Genomic DNA, 26,555 nt, shown 5'->3' on the forward strand with positions numbered 1-26,555 from the left:
TGGACTTTTGTCATTTTTGATAGTTACCATATGTGTCAGAAAACCCACAATTGAGAAGGCAGGAAAAGAAGAAGCCACTAACCAACACTGATTAAATGGAGGAATGCAGAAAATGCCATGGAGATAAAGAAAACGGGGGAAAGCAGAGTAAAAGAATATAAAACAGGGCAGTGGAAAAGGCCTGGCTGAAAGATAAAAGAGTGTAAGACAGCGCGAGAGAGACCCTTGACTTCTGGCACTCTCCGTTTTTCAAGATCAAACACAGTGGCACAGAGGTGCTGACGTTCTCCGCATCACCGAAATCGACTGCCACCAAAGTGATGAAGCCTGATGACATTTGCTGAACCGTATCCAAACTTGACAATCAATTCAGGCTTTGACTTTTTCCCAGACTCAATTAAATCAACTCTACTTCAGCAGTTAGAGCACCTGCACATAAATAAAGCTGCAGAACTGAGCAACTGGAGCTGTCTGGTCTCATTCTTTACCCCGTGTTGCAAATCTGCTAAACTCTTTCAGGCATACAATAATTTTTTTTTACAAATCTAATATTTTCTAATATTTCAGGAGCATTTCTCAGAGTGGATTCTCTGAGTAACACTAAGGGCCCTAAGGTGGAGATCTTCAGGTGAGTGGTGAACTGTGCACAGTGCAGCTTGATTTAGCGCGTGTCAGTATGCCTTGCGTGGCTCGAAACACATATTTTCTTAATTAATCACAGGTGTGTTTTTGGCATAAGAGCCAGCTGTGCTCTGATTCTGGAAGACTCTTATTTCTATGGAACAGCTATGTGCATTGGGCATGCCCCTGTCTTGAGAAGTCACTGCCAAGATAGCTTTGAACGTCTGACCGCTGACGTCCGCTTAGGTTGTTTTCATTAAGTGGCACACCTGTGTTTTCCATTGCCAAGATAGCAATACAGCAGAAATTTACCTGAACACTCCACTTTTTGAGACCACCACACTTTTGTAACATAACAATAAGCTATCAGTATTCACAGAATCAGACACAGCTTAAAAAAAAATTGTTCTTACATCACTTCCTGTGAGCTAAACTGACCGTCCCCAGAAAACACTGCATTAACCACTTTGTAATATTGACGATCCTTCTCAAGGATTCAAGGATTCAACCCTTTTTTCAGGTGTTGTTTTGTAACATTTGTGTAACATGTTTGTAATGTGCAACATTAAGGGGGTCATCTTTTTTTTTTTTGGTTGATATGTTTTCCACACATTCTTTATGGGGCATAGGACATGAGTGTACACACATTTTCCATGTTTCCATTCTGCTTCCATGTAATGTGAGAAGAAGAGGTGGGCCAATCAATCCAAATATCGATATATCGATATTGAGCATTACTCGTGTAAAAAGATCAATACTAAAGCTTTTTTTCTCTCCCGCACGCAATGACTGCTGAGCATGCGGATTCATGTTTACTCAACTTTACTCGAGAGTAGCACTGCGCTATCAGTCAGCATGGAAATGTTTTTTTACATTGTGTTTATTTAAAAAAAAACTGAATTGTACTGAAAATAAGAAAATTCCCTATTTTTTTTTTACCCACGAACAATTCTATTTGAAAAAAAAGAAACAAAGAAGTAGAAAAGATGTCTAATGAGGGGAGAGTTTTTATTTTATTTTTGTATTATGGTTTCACCTTTTCTACCTTAAAAAAATATATATTTTCCTAATGTTACGGCAAACTTTTTTACTGTTCAGTTGTTTCTAAACAAAAATGTTAATTGTGATAAAGTATTTTGTTGTCACATTCAATGTTTGGCAAAAATTCTATCATAGGTCTTTTGAATCCTTTGGATCTATGAAGCTTACATATTAAAAGTATCAGTAGTGGTATCGATATTGGCAATACTGGCCCTACATTTACTTGGTATCGGATCAATACCAAAATCCCGGTATCGCCCACCTCTAGTGAGAAGTATGTGGTTTTGCATTTGATTTTGGACTTGTTCTTGATAGTTGCTGAGTCTGAATGGTCACTGGATAACTTCGGTTGGTAGCAAAGGGGATCAATTCCTTCCAAAAAAGATCTGGAATACTAATTCTTCTGACCACAAGACATGCTTCCACTGTGTGATGGTTCATCCCAGATGCCTCTTGGGGTGCATACTGTAAATGCTCACACTAATGAATGGTATGAATCACTTAAATGTGGGTCATGAATCACAGCACCTTTTTTAATGATGTTCTTACTGTTGAAGACATCTATCCCTGTCTCTGGATTGACCATTGAGATTGTTCTGCTAGAGGTTCAATGAAAATGGGGTAATGAAAAAACAACTCTTCTTCTTTCAGCCCTCTCGTCTCTTTCTCTACCCCTGACTCGTTTCCTCCCTCCATCTGTGGAACTGACTTCATGCCAGATTGTGACCAGCTTCAGAGTGTGCATGTGTGGAAGGGTGCAGAAGGTTTTTTTTTGTTTTTTTCTCCTCAAAGCTGTGATAAATGTTCCACTCTGTTCTCACCATGGAGCACATAGACCTCCAGGGACAAAGACAGATAGACACACACACATGAACGCAAATTGGATGAGCAGAACACTTGGCTTTGGCGCTTGGGTGTCTCTCTGCCTGTTGTCCCACTATTGACATGGCACCCTTACTGTTGTCAAAAGCCCAGGGCGGCATCCAAGCAGCAGGGCTTTTCAAGTGAGGAAACATCTGCTGCTCCATTCAGAGCGCACACACACACACACACACACACACACACACACTAGAGTTTAGATTCTCTGCCCGAGCCCGAGCCTGACCCGATGCCCAACTTGAACACGGGCTGGCTCGTGCTGACACCTCCCACCCCTTTCTTAGGGCCCTGTTGGGTCGGGCTAAAGAAAATGGTCTGTGATCTAGGCTTTTAATGCTATTTATATTTTATATAAAGATTTGCCATCATGATAACAATATAGCAAATTATACAACAGTTAGTTCCGACCTCACAATCTGATTTGATTGAGAAGTGTTCTAGCCGTGCTGATGTTTGTGATAACATCACGGCCTTCTCACACTAAACTTGTATCACTCCGCCGACGCGTTGCAGAGTAACGGCGTATATACACAGTACAGTTCTGAACCACCGGCACCAGCAGCAGTGTAAGCTTAGCACAGGTTAGCTCTCAACCACGGCACGCTTGCCGTGGTTGAGCGCTGGCTCATCTTTTGTTGAAAAAAGGGAAGGAAAATCACTCGGCTACTGACGTCTGACAGCCAGAACGCTAACCAGCCAGGATAGGCTAAGCTAAGTTAATGCTGAGCTAAAGCAAGCTACGCTAACCTAACCACAGTCCAGCCGGCTATCTAAAACCAACACCACCCAGCAAAACAAGCAGAAATCCTCAAAAATGCGCAGCGTTCACCTGAAGACGACTCCACAGAGCAGGAGAGGAGAGTTTCAGCGTTATTTCACGGTCCTAACATTTACCATTTTTGCTTATTCCCAATTTTGCTTTCAAGCTAACTTTTGTGGTGTTAGTCTGTATAAATCATTACACCGTAAAGTTAAGTTTCAGTTCTGTTAAAGTTGTTGTGGAACTACTTTTTGGCGGAAGGCACAGTCCATATTAAAGCATATTCATTCTTAATTTCTTAAAGTTCTTTGACTTATTTTCTTTATTCATTTTGTAAAAAAAAAAAAAAAGTTGTATAAAAGCAATAGAACACTCGAGGTTGTGTGTTATTCGTGATAGCACACTCCCTCTCGTGTTCTATTGCTTAAATAACAAAACACACTATCATCATAAATAAAGTTAAAATGTGTAAAATAATTTGTAATATGGCACCGGCCTATGCAGAGCACACACGTGAGCGCCTCACTTAACCTCAGTTGCAGTTTTCACAAAAAACACTAAAAGCTCCACATGTCGGTCAATGAGGGCCGTTTAAGGCATTTAGGGGCCCCAAGCAAAATGGACCCCACCCCAGCCAAGATTGAGGTAAAACGCACAGCACCTCGTCTCTTTTGCTCCGCCACATGTAACAGTTCAGACAGAGCAGAGCTACAAATATAACCATATACAATATATACACAGTTCAGTTAAAGATGAGTATGGACATGTAAAATAAATCAAATATTGTCAAGTATCAAGGATAGGTTGAGGTTTTGACATGTTGTTTCCATTATTTGAAAGTAAAACTAAAGTTAGTTAGTCAATAGCTTTATTGAACAGTTGGTGCACATGGATACTGCTGAACATGTTCCAGTCTGGTTATATTCTACTGCCTATTTTTTTTACTTTCCTGCATTGACTATCACAGAATTTAAATGGCCTTTTACACAGTTTGTAATTGCTTTATGTTCATAACCAGTCATTGTCTGGGGGCCCCAGGCAATTGCTTGGTTTATCTGTCCTGTGCGGGGTGAGGATGTGGCCACCGCGCAAGACATTGGAAATTTTGGGGGCAAATATCAGGAAGTACAGGCACCTACAACTTTTAGTGAAAAAAGGGATCTGCTAACTCTAAAATAAGGAACAGTTTCATGTTCCATTGTATTCCATGCATTGTAAAAGTGGGCTCCAGAATGTCCTCTAGGATTCCTTAGCATAGGTCATGGTGTCCAGGACTGATTCAGTTAATAATAAATAAATAAATAAAATCCCAAAACAGACAACTGTGTGCATTACATGCTCCTTTGCTGGTTGTGCACTAGTGTTTAAATAAACTTATTACCCCACAAAATAACAGATCTCTAATTGCTACAAAACTCGTCATGCAGTTATAGTATGACTTAATTACATTTCTGTCTTAAGGTGGTCTGATTGGACACTGGGTCTTGCCACAATAATGCATAATAAAGCCTATAAAGGGTTCTCAGAGGCTACGTCTGTTTAGTGTATCTGTAAGTTAGGGACCGCTGACTTCTAGGCATGTCTCTGTTGTACATTTGAAGGCATAAAATGCCCAAATGACAGACTTTAAAGGAGGGTGCATTAACAGACTAAGAGAAGTAGGATAGTTGTATGAAATCCTGTAAAATTACTCAACTACATCAGTTTTTACATGCTTCATTCACTACAGACATCTCTCTCAGCTTGTCCAGAAATGCATGTGTACAGCGTGTCCTTTAGCAGTGGCTCACACTACGAACTAAAGTTCTGTAGGGGACGCTCAGGAGCAAAAAAATCTAGAGGGCCGATAAGAAACGAATGATGTGAGCGTAGAATTCTTGCAGAGCAGATTGTGGGAACAGTTTTTGACTGATTGTAGAAAACGTTTGCTTTTCTTCCTTTTAGGACGTTTGCCCTGAAAAAAACATTCATACACACACAATTTATCTCACACACACATACACAAACTTTTTTCAATAAGTGAGGCAGCCTCCGTCCCTGGAACTCGACCCAAATAGGTGACAAATAGATTAGTGAGTATCAGAGGGAAGCGTATTTGCTTGCTTTCTGCCATCTCTCTCTCCCTCTCTCTGTTTTGTCTCTCTCTCCCTCTCTTTCTCTCTCTCTCTCTTTCTCTGTCTTGGCTCACATTATCTTCCCCTAGAAGAAACCACAGCTGTGTAAGGAGGATTACCAACAGCAATGGAGAAAAAAAGCACGCAAATTAGAAAATAGTATAAAACGAAAAAAAGTGAAAACAAGAAAAAGGATAAAAGTCCTGCTGTCAGGGCGGCGATAGTCTAATCTGTAAAGCATGGCAACACAAGCAAGGAGACACGAGTGTCAGGAGAAAAAAGGAGCAAGGGGAGGAGAGAAAATGAGATCATTAAAGCAGCGAGGGAGCAATAGATCTCCCTTTTTAAACACAGGCGGCCAGAACAACACAAACAAGCCTTGCGCCATGCGATAAGCACACACACACACACACACACACAAATACACACAATCACACACCATAAAGCGTACTGTAAAGTGATGCTGCAAAGAGGCCTCTGCTTATGCTACTGTGCCTTTAAAATGACTCACTGCCTTCACGTGTGGAAGTGTGATCACATTTTTCTTTATTGTGATGTTTATCCCATTAAAATGCATTGTCCGGTATACAGGCTACAGGTGTATGTAGTGCTGGACAATTTTCACAATTAATTTGGTTAATTTGAATAACAGTTTTAATGCGATTTTCAAAATGGAGTAATTGCTATTTTACATACAAACATTTTATCTTTTTAATCTAAAAATATCTGAAAACGCTCCTCATTTCTGAAGTGTTTATCCTTCTTACCTTGGCTACCAGCGCCTCCCATAGACTAGTGTGTACATATTTTAATTCCACAGAGGACAAAGCTCGTACCAAAAACAGTTCAAGCACTTTAGACACAAACACTTGGTGGGATAAAGCATATATGCAGCGTCCTCACTCTCCGGTGAGAATCTGTGATTAATTGTGGAAACAATTCTAATCACTCTTTCAAAGTTTCTTCTGTGACTTGTTTAGTCCATTATTTCTCATTTTTCAGTCACAGACCCATGTTCTGAAGTATAATTCAGTGTCCCTCAGCGTGTAACATGAACGCATGAGCTTGTAAACAATGTTTTAAATCATTGATTCACTCAATGAGTCGACTCAACCCAAAGCGTCTGAACACTAAACACATTTTGTTTTTACAGGTAATCTTTGTCATATGTCAGATTATAATCGATTTGTCAGATTATAATAGATTATTTCCCCCCTACTTAAAATAAAAATATTTTTAGTAGAGGGGAGATAACTGAAATTGTAAAAAAAATCAAAGATATATTTTTTTGGGCCATATCCACATTTATTGCAGGAGGACCAACATGTATATCCTGCATAATCCTAGATCCTGTCCCATGCAATGTACTGCAATGATAATATTCTTGAAAAGTTTGCTGGAAAGTGATTGGCTGCCACGCAAATGTGCAAACACAGGATTCAATCCCATAATTGAAAACCAGAAGTGTGTGAACACTGGACACTATTCAATCCCATAAGCCTATAAAATAATTAGCCCCAGCAGTAAAGATACACTGTAAACCCAGAAGTTGTTTGAACTCCAATGATTTGAGTCTGTTTTACATAAAATTAGAGATTTCTAAACAATACTCAACTATTTTGAGTTAGTTTAACATTTGTGGACACTTAAACTGAAATTGAGTTGAATCAACTTATAATAACTGAGTTTAGTCTGTTGCCATTAACAACTTCTTTTCCATTGGCTTCTGTCACAATCTATTTGCATACTGGGTGTGTCCAACAGTTTCTGACACTCACCATCAGTGTGTAGTGATTCACCCAGGGCTACCTTAGGTAAACTTATAGATCACATATTATGATTAAAAACTGGACCTCTTGGTGTTGTAGGTTGTAGAACAGCATCATTTACTGAGCTGCAGTAACTCTTTGTTCTCACTGTGCTCTCAGTACTTTTAATTATTTACTGTTTTCTTTCATCTACTTTTCTATGAGTATTAAAAAAATAGTTGAATGAAACCAAAAAGAAGACTAAATACAAGTTCAGTAAAATATTATTTTAAATATGTATGTATATGTATTTGTTAAGTTCACTGTACTTAAAAATTATATTACATGAACTTAAAATTTATTAGGTAATCGGTTACAACAAAAGTTTTGAGTTTAGTCAACTTATCGGGTTTTACAGTGTAAGTGTGTCTTCTGAACCGAGTGGACAAAGTTAAACAACTTGGTACATGCCCTAATTAATATAAAACAAATATTTAGTACAGACTACACTGACTGAACAAACCAAATAAGTTAGATTGAACAGAATTAACTCTCATGTGTTTAATCCACCACCCCAAATAATACATGCTCTGTGGTGGTCCGGGGGGTCCCGATCATGAGGCATGTTGCAACAAGCAAAGCAAACTAATCAATTGCCTGAGGCCACCAGGCAATGACTGGTTATGACTTAATTCTAACAACAAACTGTGTAAGCTCCCATTTAAATTATGTGATGGTCAATGCAGGAAAGTCCAACAACACTGTTATCAGAATCCCCCTCATGGAGCGCCCCCTCCCACTATTTGCTGACAAAATCCAGCCAGCCAGGTTTGTGATTCCTGCAGCCGGCAAAATATGAATCTGCAGCAATCACAAACCTGAGTTATCCATCAGGAAGCCAGAAAAGAAAGAAGAAACAAACAAGACAGCAAGAGAGAAGAGTGTCTATGCTGTGGTTCCTGTAGGCTTTGGGCTAGCAGGTTGTGGTGGGGTGCTGAGGTGTAGGTATTTTTGTTATAGTCCAGGGGTGGAGAGGTAGAGGTGCATTTTGCTTGGGGTCACCAAATGCCTTGAAATTGCCTTACTGACCACTTAAGAACAGGGTGAAAGGAGAATAATAAAGTATGCAGGGAAACAGAATGCAGAGTCTGTAATTATATCTGTAACTACAATGTGCTCCTGTACGCTCAGTGGAGCTGATAAATTGGGCAATGTAGAAACAAGAAGGTGGTGTTAATAAAGGTGCTAGTCATGTATTTAAAAACACACATTTTTTCATATTTTATTTATTTTCTCTAGTAAAATGTATAAAAGTAAAAAGAAAAAGAGGGAGAAAATAAAAATAGCTGTTGTTAAACGTTTATAACAAGTAAACTACTGCTACTAAAAATCAACAATTACTTGCCAAAATCAATTAATTAACCCCATTCTATTTTAGTGTGTTTTTTTCTCAGTTTTTGTCAGTTCCCCTTTTCACTTTTTATAAGAGTTTTTTTTCCCAGTAATAGATTAGAGTGTTTATTAGTTGAAAGTATAAGGATTTTGAAAGTTCATTACATGGCAGCACCAGGCAGATTTATTTTTCTTGATATTCCCACCTCTAGGATGCAGATTGCTTTGTAGTCATAGCAGACTAAAAGTTTGAGTAATTTGGGCCAATCTGTCTGAAGGAGCGGTGTACTGTAATTCAAGGAATAAGATTACTGAATCATTTGGAGAGTGCTGTTAAAAATGCTAGATCAATGTGTGTGTTTAAAATAATGATAAAAGCTGGTCTGGCCATATAAAAATATGAAATAGTATAATGTATAACTATATAAACTGTTGTTTGAGAAGGATTCTATGTTTTTTGGTTAGTTTTCTTTTTTTTGGGGAAACGTACTATTGTTCTAGAGTGAAAATAATAATATTAAATAATTAATAATAATAAATGGCATACTGAAAGCATATGCATGGATATATGGAAATATGAAAATATGAAAGTAAGCCTTTTCTTTAGGTGTATTTTACAATAGATTTCTCAAAAACACTTCAGTTCAGCATGAGATCAGTGCTATTTTTAGAAACAATAGGGTTCCCTGTTTGTCACAATGCATGAATCATGATGGTGCCTTGACGCATTCCTGAGTAAGTAAGCTATATATACAGTACATTGCGTGATTTTTGACACAATATGCATCAACGGGGTTCTAAGGGTTAGGGCAGGAAATCAGGAAACTTGCATGGAAAACAGTCCTTTTTACTAAGTTTATGATGAGGGTTGGAGTGTGTATACACACACTGACCATATGAGAAAGTAGCCATCTTTATATTCTGGCATTAAATTCTGCTTTAAAGCACAAGCAAAAGACCTTATGTGACTGTGTGACATTGGCATTAGAGGGCATATAGCTTAGCGGAGTGAGCATGACTGCGTTGGTGTGGGAGAGAGAGTATGTATAGACTGTCCTTTGATCACATTTTGGACTGGGAATCATAAAGACACGCTGTAACAGGATTGCTCTTACTGTGATCGGCCCAAGATGCTTTGGCTAAGTGTCTCTCAGTAACGCTAAATTACCCTATAAATGGAGCTCTGTCAGAATGGCCAAGTTTCTTGTCGCAGAGGACAGAGAGACCAAGCTAGCCCTTTGGGATAATATCCTCATTTTGATTAGTTTCAGAGGGTTTCTTGGACTAGCACAAGCTGGCTATAGTATAGTAGCTTTGTGGTAAACTTTTTCAGTAAAAATTAACACATTTTAACCCTATTAACTTCATCTGTAAATAAGGACAGTAATAATCCCATGTCAAACTTATCCATGTTTGACCATGTTTAACAATACAAGAGAGATAAAAAAAAAAAAAAATATCTGCAGTTTAAACCTACCTGGAGCTTTGTAGTAACCAGCATCTTCCTCACTGTATGGAAGCAGGTACACTTCACCTTCTTTCCACAGCAAGGGGGACTGCTGCTGTCCTGAGAACTCACCTACCCAGCCGTCAGGATCTTAGGGACAAACACGATAACACAATAACACTGATCAGCATTTAAATAAAAGTCCTTAAATAACATAACAATGTATATAGCTCTGGAAAAAAATAAGAGACCACTTTCTGAATCAGTTTCTCTGATTTTGCTATTTATAGGTTTATGTTTGAGTAAAATAAACATTTGTGTTTTATTCTATATAAATATATACATATTTTATTTTATATAAATATATATATATATATATATATATATATATATATATATATATATATATATATATATATATATATATATATATATATATATATATATATATATACTACGGACAACATTACTCCCTAATTCCAAATAAAAATATTGTCATTTAGAGCATTTATTTGCAGAAAATGAGAAATGGCTGAAATAACAAAAAAAGATGCAGAGCTTTCAGATCTGAAAGTTTCAATATTTGGTGGAATAACCCTGGCTTTTAATCACAATGTTTTCCTCCACCAGACACCAGACACTGCTTTTGGATAACATTATGCCACTCCTGGTGTAAAATTCAAGCAGTTCAGCTTGGTTTGATGGCTTGTGATCATCCATCTTCCTCTTATTCCTCTTATTATATTCCAGAGTTTTTCAATTTGGAAAAAATGAAGAAACTCATCATTTTAAGTGGTCTCTTGTATTTTATTATTAATTTGGGTCACGACTTGACTAAAGGTAAAGCTCCTTTAATTTAGCTTGCAAGAATCTGTATTCATCTGGAGATTAAATTAAATTATAAAAAAATTAAATAGTAATTATTAATCATTTGTTCTTTCCTAATGTGGAATCTAGATATACATATCTATATGTATCTACAAATGAATAGTTGTGTTTTAATGCTGATGTAGGAAAGGTCAGAATACCCTCAAGAAAATCGGAGGTAATGTTGAACGCAACATGACGACTGGAGGATGAGCACGCGAGGGAGTGGCCATAGCAGAAGCATGTCTGACAGCCATCTGGATTATCCTGCTGAAGGTTGAATGATCCAGGCCTACACCTAAGCACAAACACACACACAGAATACATATTCTGTATACAAACAGATACATAAACAAGTGGTTATGGCCTCGTCGTCTTGACCTCATTTGGAATCTGTCTTGTAGCGTTCTTTGGGTTAGGTGCACTGTAAACTTATACGTTGTTTGAACTCAAATGATTTGAGTCTGTTTTACATAAAATGGATATTTCTAAACAATACTCAACTATTTTTGAGTTAGTTAAACATTTGTGGGCACATATATACATTCAAACTGAGATCTTTGAGTTGAACCAACTTATAGTAACTGAGGTTAGTTTGTTTCCATTAAGAGCTTCTTTTCCATTGGCTTCTGTCACAATCTATTTGCATACTGGGTGTGTCCAAAATTTTCTGACAGACACTCACCATCAGTGTGTAGTGATTCCCCCTGGGCTACCTTAGAAATAAATCAAGTTTTCATTCCCCATTACTTAAAAAAATTGAGCAAACCGGCTGCCTTAAAAAGGTAAGTGAACTCAATTTATCTGGTCTTACAGTATAACAAAATCAAAAAAGTTAAATCAACTTCCCCTTTAGTTGTAATAACTTGATGTTCTAAGTTATGCTAACTTAAGTTTTCATTGCCCATTACTTAACGTTTTAAAGGCAACCGATTTCCTCAAATTGTTTAAGTAAATTAAACTTATCTGGGCTTACAGTGTGTACTCTAATGTATTATGTGTTATGTGTATCAGGATGTATGAACCGGTGTACAAATAAATAACAAAATATATAGAAATACATCATTTATCAATATGTATTAGGTACCATGAATAATAATGAATGTATAATAAATTATACACTTTTTATGTTTTTTACGTAAAACATCCTAATCTGTACTAATCTTGTTTCCTAGACTTGGTCCTGACTCAGGTTCAGTGTGTCCCAATCTTGGTCTTTACTGCGACTCAGTTTTACCGGTCTTGAATACAGCATTTCAATGGACCATGTATCAGATTAAAATTAATCTATGTCTTATTCTCATAATAATAAACATGACAAATCGTAACAAATGTATATCTATAGTTTTGGCTACATTTAAAAAGTGATTGGAAAAGTAAGATTTATAAAAAAAGAAATACTGAAGAAATAACAAAATGACATTACATAGAGAAAAACACTACCAATGTGTGTGGAAAGGTTACCTGTCGCAGGAGTTTCCCTCCACACTGAGCTTGCAGTTGCATCTTCCATCTTCAGTAGAGCACACACCAACACTGCCCCTTTCATCACACTTACACAGCCTACATGTGTGTATTCCATCAAACACAACACACACACACACACAAACATATTAGGAACAGAGAAAACACACATGTACTCGGACACACATGCACCCGCACACACAAAGGGCTGTATTTTTCAATCCATGTGATTCAAAATCTAACCACAGAGGTGTGTTGAAAGCTAACCATACTCTATCTGATGTTGCACAATTTATCTGGCCTCTCTACCTCATCCATCAACTGAACAGCAGTGACCCCCCAACACAGCAGTTGCATGAAAGTGTGTAATGCTAGCATGAGTGTATCAGACACTATTGTGTAACTGTTAAATATAAAATATGCTAGTGTAATTCATTTTTTAGTAAATCATACACATTCTTATTCCATTATCTTATATTCGCATCTCAGACCACCTCCTAAAGTGGTTTGAGTAATCAGAGCTGTATCTGTTTTAAATGCATCTTGGGTATGTTCACACTTTTAAGGTGTGGTTTTATGTTGTTTGGTTTTATCCAGATATAATTATGATACTCCCAAGGACTCCCAAGGAGACCAGCTTTTATCTCTATAGAGCACGTTTCTTGAAACTTGAGTAATGTAACTTTAACTTTTTATAAATTTTTAATGTAAGAAGTTAAAGTTACATTCTGTAAGAACTGAGAGCGAGCGTGTGAAATAGCTACAGCGGTCCAATTTCAAAACATCACAGAGAGTAGTCTGCCCTGCCCGCCCCTCCCCAGCCACGAAGCGTACTCGGGTTGCCAAATTCAGCAGGCTGAATCTACACAATCTATACCAAGTTTAGACTAGTAGGAGAGGCAGAGAATTTAGAGTACGAGCGAGAGGAGAAATGCAGCAATTCTAAACTCTCCTATCATCCGTATTTAGCGGTATATTGACTGTATTTTACACGAGGAAGCACCGCGGTCGGCGGGGCTGTGCCCCGTGCAAGGAAACGCTGCGGTCGGCGGGGCTGTGCCCCACAGGAGAGACAGCTCTAGCCCCTAGTGAGCTAACCTGGTGGTGGTGATAAATTACCTGACTAAATTAGCTAGAAAGTTAGCTTTACCTGTTCAGGAGAAAAGTAGCAGCTCTGGGTCGGTCTAGTAGTCTTTTTGAGCTCTAAGTCTCCAACTTTAAATTTGCTGCCAATATTCATACTTGTTATATTCCTTCTTTGTTCACTGAGCTTTTTTGAGACATGCTGAGGCTTTTTAAGCTGTGTAACAGCTGAGGTTTAACTGAACCAGTCCTGCTAGCTGCTCCTTTGCTGCAGAACGATCGCTGTAGCGCAGTGTTACGCGCTGGCAACCTCGGAGGTGGAGTTAGTGTTGTGGAACGAGTCAAACGACAAAACTGACACAAAACTCTGGGACGGCCTGCACACTTAAAATAGGAACGTACTGCTGAAGCCCTGCTGACAAGAGCTGTCAGTGCTTTCACTCAACATGTTTCCTTAATATCTGATGATACATCCTGATCATTTTTTCATTTATTACTGAAAACTAGTTACATATTGGTTCATAAACGTCTGTGTCACATAAACTGACCACTGGTACAGGGCTTACCTTATTAGACTGCAGATAGATTTTTAAGTGAGTCATTAAATCCCTTTTCAGTAGACTGTTTCTACTTTGAGTAGCTTGAAAAACAGCTTTTATGTTCACTTTATGTTCCCTTCCAATCCCTTTATTGACATTATCCCTGACATCAAAAGATGTACTGAACCCATTAATTTTTCTTGTGAGCAAAAGTATTGGAACAGATCATTATAAAATAGATTAAAGTGAATACAACTTCATATTTAGTCGCAACTTAATATTTGTTTGCAATAACTGCATTAAGTCTGTGACTCCCTGACATCATTAATTTGTGCAATCTTCTTTTGTGATGCTGTTCACAGCAGCCTTTTTCAGTCGCTGTTTGTTTTGGCGTAGGTTTACTCCCTTCAGTCTCCTCTTTAGAAGGGGTAAAATGGATGCTCTCTTGGGTTTAACCCTAAAGATTGACTAGGCCAATCCAAAACCTTCTTGCCACCAATTAACTCCTTTGTATGTGTGTTTTGGGTCATTATCTTGCTACACGGTGAAGGACCTCTTAATCAGTTTGGTTGCATCATGTATTCCAGCATCAGTATTGTAACATGCCCGCTATATTAGCTATAATTCAATTATCATATCTGTGCTGCTGCTTCTTCTTTCGCTTTTTATTTTTCTTTATCCTGCATTGCTCACTTTTTCTCCAAGCTGTTTGTCTGTCTCTCTCTCTCTCTCTCTCTCTCCCGTTCTCCTCCACTCCTCAATTTTGGCCTGTTCTGTTTCGCTCCACTGAACCAGCTAATTCACACCACAACACACTGACTCGCACGGGCCTCAGGAGAGTGTGTGTTTGTTTTTTGATTTGTTCGATGTATTTAGCCTTAACCTATATTCTTCTCCTGCACTGTGCTGTTCTTTGTGTCATTTTGTATGGAAGTCTTTTCAATCACATGCACACACACACACACACAAGCTTGCTGTCACTGTCTAAAAAAAGACTTCAAAATGTATCTTTAAAATGACAGAATTACAGAAGAAGGACACTTTCTTTCTTTCTTTTCTGTCTTAACTTTCAGTGGAAGTCCATGTAAAATCTATTATTCTAGATAATTGTGAAACATTTCTATTGGACCATTCATCATTAACACAATGTAAAGGACCACTTATAATGTTGCAAATAGGTAAATTAAAAAAAATGACAAAATGTAAGTTTATTTTGCATAAAAAGCAACATGAAAAGTATACAATTATTACTTTTCTGGGTGTGTACATCCATATACTGGTAAAAAATAAAAAGTGAAAGCAGTCAGGTGGTGCTATAACTATATTGTGCTAAAACTAAAATTAATTGCTGACACTGACCCCTTTTATCCCATTTATATTGTATCTACATTTAATCACATGCATTTACACTGAAATCTGATTGCCTTGTGGGACAGAATATGCAAAAATCCATTTCACAATTATTACTAGACTAGTGTTCCGGCTGTACTGGGGGGACCTTTGTTTGTTTAATACATCTTGGAGAGACCTTTCAGAACAGCTGCAGATCATTCAGGCTGCGTTCACATTACCAGGCTGATTTTTTGCTCAATGTTTCTCAGATCTGATTTTTTAATTGCTGTGTGAACATGCCAACTCTGATTTTTTCAAATCAGATTTGAGTCATCTTCATATGTGGCCCTAAATCGGATACATATCCGATCCATGGACATGGGACATGAATGTAAATGGTTAAATCAGAATGCATGCGTCCTTTTACTTTTACGCTGCTCTACGTGCTTCTCTCTCGTACCCACACTCTATCTCTTGGTGCAGCTGTGCAGCTATAGCTGCAAAAACAGCAAAAGCAAACTGCCTGCTCTTTTTATACCTCCTCTACCTGAGCATGAGCTTCAGACCAGCTGTTTACTGTTTCTCCACTCCAGCAAAAGATGCTCCACATATAAGCTGCTAACAAACGCATCCATTTCCCTTTATAAAGCTACGAGTCGTCTCTCAAATATGACGTTTTTTGTTGTTGGTGAAGAAGACGAAGTTTATACACGTATCAATGTGAGCATGTGAGGCATTTTTGAGACAGATTTGTTCACATTGCACACAGATACAGGTCACGTACATTTGTGAATGTGAACCGTCAAGATAGCTAAACCAGATCTGAGAAAAACAAATCAGATTTGAGTGGCTTGTAATGTGAACGTAGCCTCGGACTTCCCATGCAATGAGTTCACAAGAGTCCCGTTTTACTTTATATTACTTAAATAGCCAGGTATGTGAGCATCGTTTACTTATACTCCAGTGTTTCGACTCTCAAGATATACCCAAATCCACCATACCCTAGCTTTATTACTGCATATTTAATCTGAATCCTAATTCTTACAATTGTTAATAACTGTATTTGGTTTAGCATGCTTTGCGGAGCCCCACAGGGTTCTATTTAAGGGCCAATGAAGCTAATGTTAAATTTTACAGCAGTGTAGTTATGATGTGGTAATGTTTTGTCTCATCTGTGTATATTACAACTGAAACATGTGTAATATACTGTGTATACTGACAGCGAAATATGTATAAAGTACATTTACTTATTTTAAGACAATTTAAGGCTCTGATTCTCAGGTTTTCATGCCATTTTGGCTCTCAGACCTAGTAAAAGAACAGCAATGCACTGAGAATCAAAACCTCAACTTTATGAATTAGTTTTATTAATCTGGCCTATAAACTAAAAAAAACAAATGACTGTAGCTATCAATCACTGAAAAGGTTAAAGTGGTTGCTTGTTTTTCTTACTATATTTCACATTTTATGTTCTCTCTCTTTGTCTCTCTCTCTCTCTCTCTCTCTCTCTCTCTCTCTCTCTCTCTCTCTCTTTCTCTCTCGCTCTCTCTCTCATTACCTGCAACCCCCTGGGCTGAGGGAGTGGAAGCCAGCTTTGCAGACATCACACTTTAGCCCCATCACACTTGGCCTGCATGCACACACACCCTCTTCGTCACACTGCAAGCTCGCTGATCCTGGAGAGGGAGATAAAGAGAGAGAGAGCGAGAGGTAGAGAAAGAGGGAGAGGGGGAGAGAGAGAGAGAGAGGCTTTTCAATTTACTTTTCAGTCTTCTGCTTCTTAATGAGCTCATCCATGGCTCCAATTGCATCACAGACACACCAGGATGAATATTCACAGACTCTGTGCCCTTTTTGCTGAATTTTATTCGGATAGCCTGCAGCCAGCAAGCTGAGATTTCTTTAATTGCTTTTGCGTCTAAAAAGGTGCAGTCTCGTAAGAGAGAGCCTCGGCGGAGCGTTTTGAAAATAACAGCGCAGGTCTGGCGTATAGGGATCAGACAGCAATTATGAAAAAACAGTTTCTAATTTGTAAAATATTGATGGAACGGAACAGGACTGTACGTGGCAGGCCGCAGATTCGAGATGGATTGCTTGAGTCGTCGCGGGACTGCGTGTTGTTAAATCACGGTTTGCGCCGGCGGAGGTTAACCCTTAGTAGACCTGATTTATATTGCTTTTGTTTTGCTGTTATAATATATAATTAATGACATAGTAAAGTATGCAATGAATTACATTTAAGTTACAATCTATATTGACATCACTTGAGTACGATGTGGCTGACACTCTTATTCAGAGCAACTTACACTCGATCAGAGGTGGAAAGTAATGAATTACATTTACTCAAGTTACTGTAATTGAGTAGATTTTATGAGTAATTTGTCTTTTTTAAAGTAGTTTTAAAAAAGGGTAATTTTACTTTTACTCCAGTACATTTTTACACAAGTAATTCGCTTCGCTACATTGGAAAACTCCCCGTTACTGAGTAAAAAATAAAATGCTGGAAAAAAAAAACAATTGTCTGAATTAAAAAAAAAAAATAAAAATTGGCGTGGATGCTCGAGCGTGGAATAACAAGGCAATAACGTCCTCATGCTATACAAAATGCCTATCCCCTGCCGGACAGAGCTGTCAGCTTTCAAAACTTCCACATCAAACCTGCGAAAGCATGTGAGGTGGCGAGTATTTTTATCATTAAACAATCTGCTTGAATTATAAAAAAAACATGTAAATAGCAGTTAAAGCAAAGCAATTGGAAGTTAAAATATAACAATGACCTGTAAAACTATAAAAATACTGTTTATAGTCACCTATATGACCATAAGTTTTTAACAGTAAAGAAAAAAAATGGATCCTAGAAACCTATGCCACTTGTTCTTCAAAACGTTTTATGGGGTGGTCTGAACAAATACTGCCTGAAAGGCCTAAATTATTATGTGGAATAATAGTTCATTAAAACGATTTAATTTATGATTTGTTTTACTTTTCTTACATCAAATAATTTAAAAGTAACTATGTAACCTTTACTTAAAGTACATTTTAAATGAAGTCCTTTTTTACTTTTACTCGATTAATTTTTAGATGGGTACTTTTACTTTTACTCAAGTAGAATTTTAGCAAAGCAAAGCTTTTACTTAATTAAAGTTTTTCAGTACTTTTTCCACCTCTGCACTCGATTTATATTACCGGTACACAGGACAGTGAACAGTGTTAGCAATCTTTTCCAAGGACACTTATTAGTGTAGAGTGCTGTTTTTCCAGCAATTTTTTTTGCAGGTTTCACATGCAGATTAGCATTATTTTAACCACAGTTTGAGTTGGCACCCTAGGGGACCAATTAGATTTCAGGGGTAGGTTTCAGTGCCACTCCAGTCAAGGTCTGAAATACAGGGCTTCCCAGGAGTCCAGGACCTCAGAATTATAACCGTAGAGCCCTCTGAAAGTTTTAAGATACACATTTTAAGGTCCAGTGAAAAGGAACTGAGTAACTAAATGTTATTGTGTTTTGTCATTTTTTTAACGTAAATCATAATATTTATATATGTAATCCTTATATATTCCAGAGTTCAACTGTGAGGTGTCTTATTGAAAACTGGTGTTGCAATTTAGCAACAAAGTTGCAGACCACTTAAAGTTACAGAGTGGTGTCTCTTTAAGATGCAATTAAAATCCCTTAATTTTTCCTAAAATCGCCAGTGCGCCTTATAATCCATTGCACCTTATGTATGAATTTTACCAGTCAGGTTGTAAGGAGCAGTAAAGCCACACTGCTGAATTACAGCGTTATACAGGAGTTTCAGTTTAGTTCTCCGGCACAGAGGCTGGAGCAGCCTTAGCATTAGGCGCTAAACATGCTAAGCGCTACTCTTTTACCGTTCAGATGTATTATCGGCCTGTAGCCTGCTGCTTACCCCGGCTAGCACTGCTGGAGCAGTATTAGCATTAGCCGCTAACCGCGCTTAGCACTAGCTCTTTCGTCCTTCAGAGGTGAATATTATCGGACTGTAGTCCACATGTTTATTAACATGTTAAAACAAGCTATGTGGGACAAACTGCTAGCTAATATTGGCCTGGCTTACTGGAACACTCAAAATTCCTTAGTGGAGTGCTGTCGGTCAATGCTAATGCTGCTGCACCCAGCTTTAGTGGAAATCTGTAAATCTAAGCTTACTGTAAAAAGTGTAAGCACTTTACTCACCCAAATATAGAGTTTTCAGGAGAGAAATCTGTGTAGATTAACATCCAGCGCTCGTTTGACTCGTTTGAAAATATTTTTTAAGGAATTACAGTTTTGTTTACTTAGCTTAGCTTTTTTAACTTAGTTAGCTAAGTTAGCTAAGAAAATAGATGATTTAATATGGTTGCTAACCAGCAGCTAGGTTACTGAACTTCAGTGCTCCACTGCTGTCACATTAGCTAAGCCAGTTCAGCTACAGGTTTTTAAAGGGTTGGTGCAATTTTTAGGAGGGGATTTAACCCTTAGGGGGGATTTTTACACTCGAAAACAAGGGGTAGTGGTACACATTAGAAACAGGATTAGGCCTGAGCAAACTACTTTGTATTTACTGTATTTTTCGCACTATAAGGCACACTTAAAATCCTTTAATTTTTACCAAACACTCAGGGTTCCTTAGTGTAGCGCTGCTGCTAACCACTACTAGCTGTAAGCACTGTTAACCGTGTCTTATGTATAGAAATAGACCAGAAAATAGACAGACGTCAATTGTTAAAGCATCTTATAATATGGTGAACCTTATAGTCTGTAAAATATAGTAATACAAGTGTGTGTGTGTGCATGTGTGTGCGTGACTCACCCATGGTGTTGCAGCTGCAGTTGTAACAGGGCAGCAGTGGTGATGGTCTGTAGAAGTTGTCTCTGCAGTGTTCACAGTGTGGCCCTGCTGTGTTGTCCCTGCAGCCAATACAGCGCCCCCCACTGCTCGTGCTGAGGTACTGCTCTGCATCAAACACGCACTCATCTGCACGGCCACTGCAGTTACACACTGACACAGACAGAAAAAGAAAGAGAGAAAAGGCATAAAACGAAGTGATAGGTTTAAATTTTAAACAAGAAACACTCGAACCACTCAAATCACACAAATGCTTATTGAAAATAACACAACCTACCAGACTGGCTCTAGTGACTGGATCAACCTTCAGGTACCAAGAGCTTTAACTGAACTGGGAAAATCTGCTTTTAGCTGCAGTGCATCAGCGAGCTGGAATTCACTACAGGAAATTCTAAAACTCAGCTCACTGGTGTCACTCAATCATTTTAAACTCCTAATCTCTAGCCACCTTCAGACAGCCTACCACTGTTTTAGCTGATTTTAGTTTTTTTTTATGATCTTTAGTATGTTTTTATTATTATTTTTTATTTTATTTTTTTAACTAAAAACTTTTTAAATCTTTTTAATCTTGGTTTGTTTTAGCAGTTTTTTTCACACATTTTGTTTGTTTCTTTCTTTTCTTTTATTGTTTTTAGTTACTGCTTATTTATATTTGACTCTTTTATGTGTTTAGTTTCATTTATTCATCTGCAGTTGAATTTTTATTAGTTCTAATACCTTTGATTTTTTTTACCTATGATTTTATGATTGCTGCTCTTAAATTCTTATTTTTACCTTATTTGTTTTATATCTTAATCATATTAAAAATATATATATACATACACACATATATATATATATGTATGTATATATATATATTTATTTATTTGTTATTTTTTTTACCTATGATTTTATGATTGCTGCTCTTAAATTCTTATTTTTACCTTATTTGTTTTATATCTTAATCATATAAAAAAAAAATATATATATATATATATATATATATATATATATATTACATATTTAAATAAAGGATATGAGTAAACAGAAAGTCAAAAATAATTGAAAATATATTAATCTGATATCATTGCCCTCATACAAAAACCTTGTATCTTTATTTTGGCTTAAGGTTTTTAACTTTTTAACTATATGTAAATCTATCTGGCAGTTCTCGTTTATATTAGGTCAATAACTATTAAGGACCAACAGATCAATACTCAAAAACAAATTGGAATAATTGAATTTTTTACAAAGACTTTCATTAATTAAGTTAATAGTGTTGCCATTTTGGACATTCAGGGTTTTTTTTGCACTATAACAGCAATACAAGTAATTACCCCTGAAAGCTCAATGTAACTGAAGCTCTCTCTCTTTCTCTCTCTCTCTCTCTCTCTCTCTCTCTCTCTCTCTCTCTCTCTGGCTCTGTAACACTGACACATGTGTGCAACAGTAAATTATTCAAGCTGTACTATCCAATCACAATCCTCAAAGGCAACACATTATGCATGAGCCACCTTGGGGGGGGGAAGGGGGGTGGTATATTGTGGGAAATGACCCATTTTATTCAGAATCTGCCTGTCTCTGTCTCTTTAGTCTGCAATAACTGGGCGATTATCACTCCCCAGTGGGCCATGCTGTCTGTGCCTGACATTGAAGGAAGGCCATTCTTCAGTACACTCCGCAAGGATTCCTAATCCCGCTACATTGCTGCTTATTAAACCATAACAATAATTCTTTTGTATTTGAAGTACACAGGCCACTCGCACATTAATTACAAAGCTCTCCAGGGAAGACTGATAGTGGAAGGTTTGGTATTCTAGCAGATGGATAAGGTTTGTCAATGTCATGGAGGCGTTGGGTATGGTTTTATCATGCACGCAGTGATGCTTTCAGGGTAAATATAATAAAAGGTGTGGTGACGGTGGAATGCTTGGACAGCTAAATATATGCTGGTCAATAAAACGAACACACTACAGGGATTAGAATTGTGTCACATAACTTTTGCCATGTCCCATAGAAGCTAGAGAACAGTGCATTGACCGGCAGGATACACTTGTGGGGACTCCTGCATTTAATATGGAAGTCATTTGTTCTTATTACTTCAAATTTTGTCACATTTTTATCCTCAATTTTGTTAGCCAATTGTTCGCTCATTAAGCTACTACTCAGCTGTATATCACCTATCACTAGTTATGCCACAACACAAGGAGGCTGAAGACATGCCTCCTCCGACACGTGAAGTCAGCCATTACCGCTTTTTGTACTGCTGCTAAGTAGCCGAGTAGCCGGTTCCGATACATCAGCTCACAGATGCCTTGTGCTGATCGACATCACCCTTGGAATGATGAGGAAAAAGAACATCATCTACCCTCACGGACAGAGCAAGGTCAATTGTGCTCTCTTTGGGCTCCGGCAGCTAAAGTGCCAAGCTGCATGACCAGGATTCGCACCAGTGATCTCCCAATCATAGTTATGCATAGGCTACGCTGAAGGTTCAATGCAGAAGTATAAATTGGCCTTCACTCACTTCAAGATAAGACCTCAGAACTTATACAGGTGTGGGCATTTCCAAGCCATCCCATGAAGCAACATGTGATTTATTTACATACCAATATCCCATTGTGTAGTCTTTTGGCATGTTAGTGTATTAGTCATACAAACCTATTTACATTTTTGCAGTTTTTTAACTAGTTAACCATCTGAATCTAGACTTTATACATTAATTGGGCCTTTATATTGGGTCAGCATTTTTTCATGACTGGATCAAAAAAGATACACCAGTTAAAAAAGTTAAGAAGGCTATACTGAATTTATTAAATATATTGAATTTTGGCATTTGTGTATTTTTTGGTTTATCTATAATCAATGCGAGTTCTACAAGACTGTGAAATTGAAAGAGTATCACTGTACAATAAGATTCACAAATAACAGCATGACATTAACAAACATTGATTAAGACATGTTTAATAAATGTAAGTAATTAAAGCTGATATCTGAAAGTGTTGGTGGATTTTGGGCCCTCTCTGGTGAGAGTGGGTAATTGCACAGAACAGGCGTAAGAATCATTTTAAACTGAGCGGGCGTGATGCGGTCTCCTTTCAGAGCGGATGAATCCGATTCCAGGTTATGTTTAGTCAGTGAGAGAGAGAGCGCACTCAGTCAGACACTTCACTTCAGCTACAGACTTTGTTTTTACTCTGAGTGAATGAGCTACTGAGCTTCTGAAGTCTCCATTGCTCCACCAGCCACTCGCATTCAGTAAAACTGAGCCGGATCCTCTTTTAGAGGCTGTACATGTGATGTAACTATGTAAAGACTCTTGACGTGGCCAGAAGAACTCCCACGAAAAGTGATTTGACACCCCAGTTTTTGAAATGTATATATATATATATATATATATATATATATATATATATATATATATATATATATATATATATATATATATATATATATATATATCAGCAGATATGATTGTTTTAGCACACTGGTACTATTAATCACAATATGTTATCCATTCACCACATAACATTCTTCTGCTTTCAGTTTAGAAACAAAATACTACGGACGGCCACTTTAACTAATTATTAATTGACACTAGTTAAGACAATATTAAAGATAACTCAATTTTAATGTTTGAGAATATTGTAAATAATAATGAACTAAGACATTAGTTAAAATTTTTTAGCAATGATTAATAATGTCTTAATGAGATTCATAAATAATTAGCTATGTTTGGTCTCCCATTCTGTGCCCTTATTGTAAGTTCTTTCCATAAAAATGCACTTATTTTATTTTAAATAATGTATCAAGTGTACGCCTACTCTTTCATCCCTTCTCTCTCTCTCACTAATGCTAATGCTAATTCAACCCAGCTGGTTTTGTTTTTTATCTTGAAGTCTTTGAGCCTCTCTTTCTTTCTACTCTCCCACTGCTTCCCTCCTTCTCTCTCTGTTTCCAGCGCTCTAGTGCCCACACTGGGGAGTTAAAAAGCACGGCTTTCCATCAATTAACATGCACGCGCTCCCCAACAAGAGAGAAGCATATGGCACCAAACTAGCAGCGCCTGCTTTACAAATGAAAGCCTCAGCGCGGCCAATAATGATGCAAATTCTCATCGCGACTGCGCATACATTACACAAAAACGCTTCCTTACGCCACCCTCGCTGCCGTTTAGCAGCGCTTTAGTTAAGCAAACCTTAAATCCTCGTTTTTAGTTGGAGGAACAACAGTCGCTTGCAAAAAGCCATCTGTTGGCTGTGGAAAATTAGTTAATTAAATTGACATGTGGCTTAATATAACGGCAAATTAAAACAATTAACAAATTAACAACAAATGTTTTTATTTGTTTGGGGTTTATTTAGCTGCTTTTTTAGGTTTATCAGATCAGTCATTTACTGCCTCCCTCGGAACATCGGAACATCGCTTAGCATAATGTCAATAGAGATAAGCAGGAGACACACACACACACACACACTTATGCACATGATAAACAACATCTTTGTTAATTACCTCTCTGCCTATCATGACAAAAAAAAGCTTTGTTCGTTTTTATTCAAGATAACACAAAAAAAATCACCTTTTTTTGTTGACATAGTGGTTAAACCGAAAGTCATGGGACAACACTGTGTAAATAGGTCAGCTTAGGAACCCACACGCACACTTGTATAAGTTAGTTGTGAGGTGTTATCTTGTGAGTGAGGGTGAACACTGGCCAGTTGGTGCAGATGGAAGGGTCACATTTCATTTCTGAATATGTGGGGGAATTTATCATTTCACGATCCACAGTATCACTCATGTACCAGGAATAATACCACCCACAGTGGACAGTGCAATGATTGTGACTGGTGGCGTCTGGCTAGAACTGTCCTTGCGAATAGAGAAGTGATTTGGCAGAAACCGCATCCACTTTCAGTGCAGGATTCTTGAGTGCAGCATCTTTTATCTTCCATGTGATAAGGAAAAAGTCATGGGAAATGATAATAGTCCAATATTCCATGGAATGTCAGTGTATTTTCACATTATTTGAGATTAAAAGTCAGATATGGATTTAGTCTCAAGAGCATTACTCATGCTCATGAGGTCATGTTTATTAATGCTGGAGGATTAGGCTACTTCTGGCATTCCAACTGGCATTCCAGAGGGCAATCTGGTTGGGTTTATACCTCAGTGGCTCCTGTTTGACACTGGGCATAATGATATTTGGCTTGTATTTGGCCGGTTCAGAGCCAATCCATTGTCAGTGCTTTAATATGAAGATTATACAACTGGCACAACTGAATGCCTCTGTCAGCAAAGGGTAGGACTGGAATTATGGGCGGATGAAAAAGGAATGACATCCAATAATTAAATAAATATCCTTTTTTGTAGCCCTCTCTATCATTCCATCTTTAATTGTTTTCTTCCTAGATCACTGTTGCTATCCTTTGTAAAAGAAGGATTAAGTGTATTAAGTATATTGTTTAAAAGTATACTTAACATGGAAAAGTACATACTTTGTAAAATTAAAATATGTACTTAAATACATACTTAATGTACTATTTTGGAACAACTTATGGCAACTTAAGTATATTTCAGTTGTATATTTAAACACAACATAAAAGCATTATATTTTGCTTTTGGGTGCTTTTTTTGTACAACTTCTGTAAACTTAAGTACATTTAAGTATGTGTTTAAGTGTGTGTTTTAAAAATCCACTTGAAGTATATTGTAAATGTATTACTTTGCGTATTGATGCAAAAACATTGATGAAAAAAAAAAAACACTTTAAGCAGGATTTAATGCCACTATAAATTTTCTATCAGCACAGAATTTAAAGGATATTGGTTAAAAATAAATTTTAGAAAAATACAAAGAAAGTACATGTAATGTGTATTGCCATGAAGTATATTACATTGAAAATGCACTTTTAATATTACTTTACCTAATTTTAACATAATTGTAATGCTCTTAATTATACTTCCTTTTCACAAGGGATGTGATGCTGATAAACCCTTTGAGGCAGTGTTTACAGTGTTTACTGTAAGAATCTTTTTTGTTTCTGATTTCTCACTTCATAATTGTGTTAAAGAGGAACTCTCTTGCTTTTCTGAAAATGTAGATTGTTGAAAAGCATTGGTGTTGCACACCAGAAGTTTTGTAAGAAGTGTAGTTTTTCTGTAAAGCTGGATCTGATATTTGGTTATTGTAATCCAATTTTGAGCATGTAAACCTAAAACTTTGCACCTTGCTACTTTATCAAACACAGTGAAATAACACAAGCGATACAGTGTCCATTGCTTTTGGAGTCCCCATCTGTCGCAACTGATCCCAGAGACTTCATTTCCCATAATTCACCTCCCTCTGCCATATGTTCACCTTATAACAATCAGAGACAGCTTCCCTGTTCATAGATACCTGACTTCAAATTAAACTTTGTTCACCTAGTAAGCTTCATTAA

General features: G+C 37.4%; 1 protein-coding gene across 2 annotated transcripts in view; it reads right to left on the reverse strand.

Moving 5' to 3' along the window:
* The window catches only part of lamc3 (laminin, gamma 3), a 230,736-nt gene that overhangs the window by 112,085 nt on the left and 92,096 nt on the right, over positions 1-26,555 (reverse strand). For both annotated transcript variants that reach the window (XR_007437948.1, XM_007259638.4), the window contains exons 5-9: positions 20,102-20,290; positions 16,846-16,963; positions 12,334-12,432; positions 11,031-11,167; positions 10,033-10,152 (exon numbers count right to left, since the gene is read on the reverse strand). Coding sequence is in view for 1 of the 2 variants with exons in the window: in XM_007259638.4 (XP_007259700.3) it covers positions 10,033-10,152; positions 11,031-11,167; positions 12,334-12,432; positions 16,846-16,963; positions 20,102-20,290 (663 nt within the window). In the remaining variant the exon portion in view is untranslated. The remainder of the gene's footprint in view (positions 1-10,032; positions 10,153-11,030; positions 11,168-12,333; positions 12,433-16,845; positions 16,964-20,101; positions 20,291-26,555) is intronic.

Source organism: Astyanax mexicanus, chromosome 1, assembly GCF_023375975.1.
Source record: "Astyanax mexicanus isolate ESR-SI-001 chromosome 1, AstMex3_surface, whole genome shotgun sequence".
In the NCBI taxonomy this organism is placed as follows: domain Eukaryota; kingdom Metazoa; phylum Chordata; class Actinopteri; order Characiformes; family Acestrorhamphidae; genus Astyanax; species Astyanax mexicanus.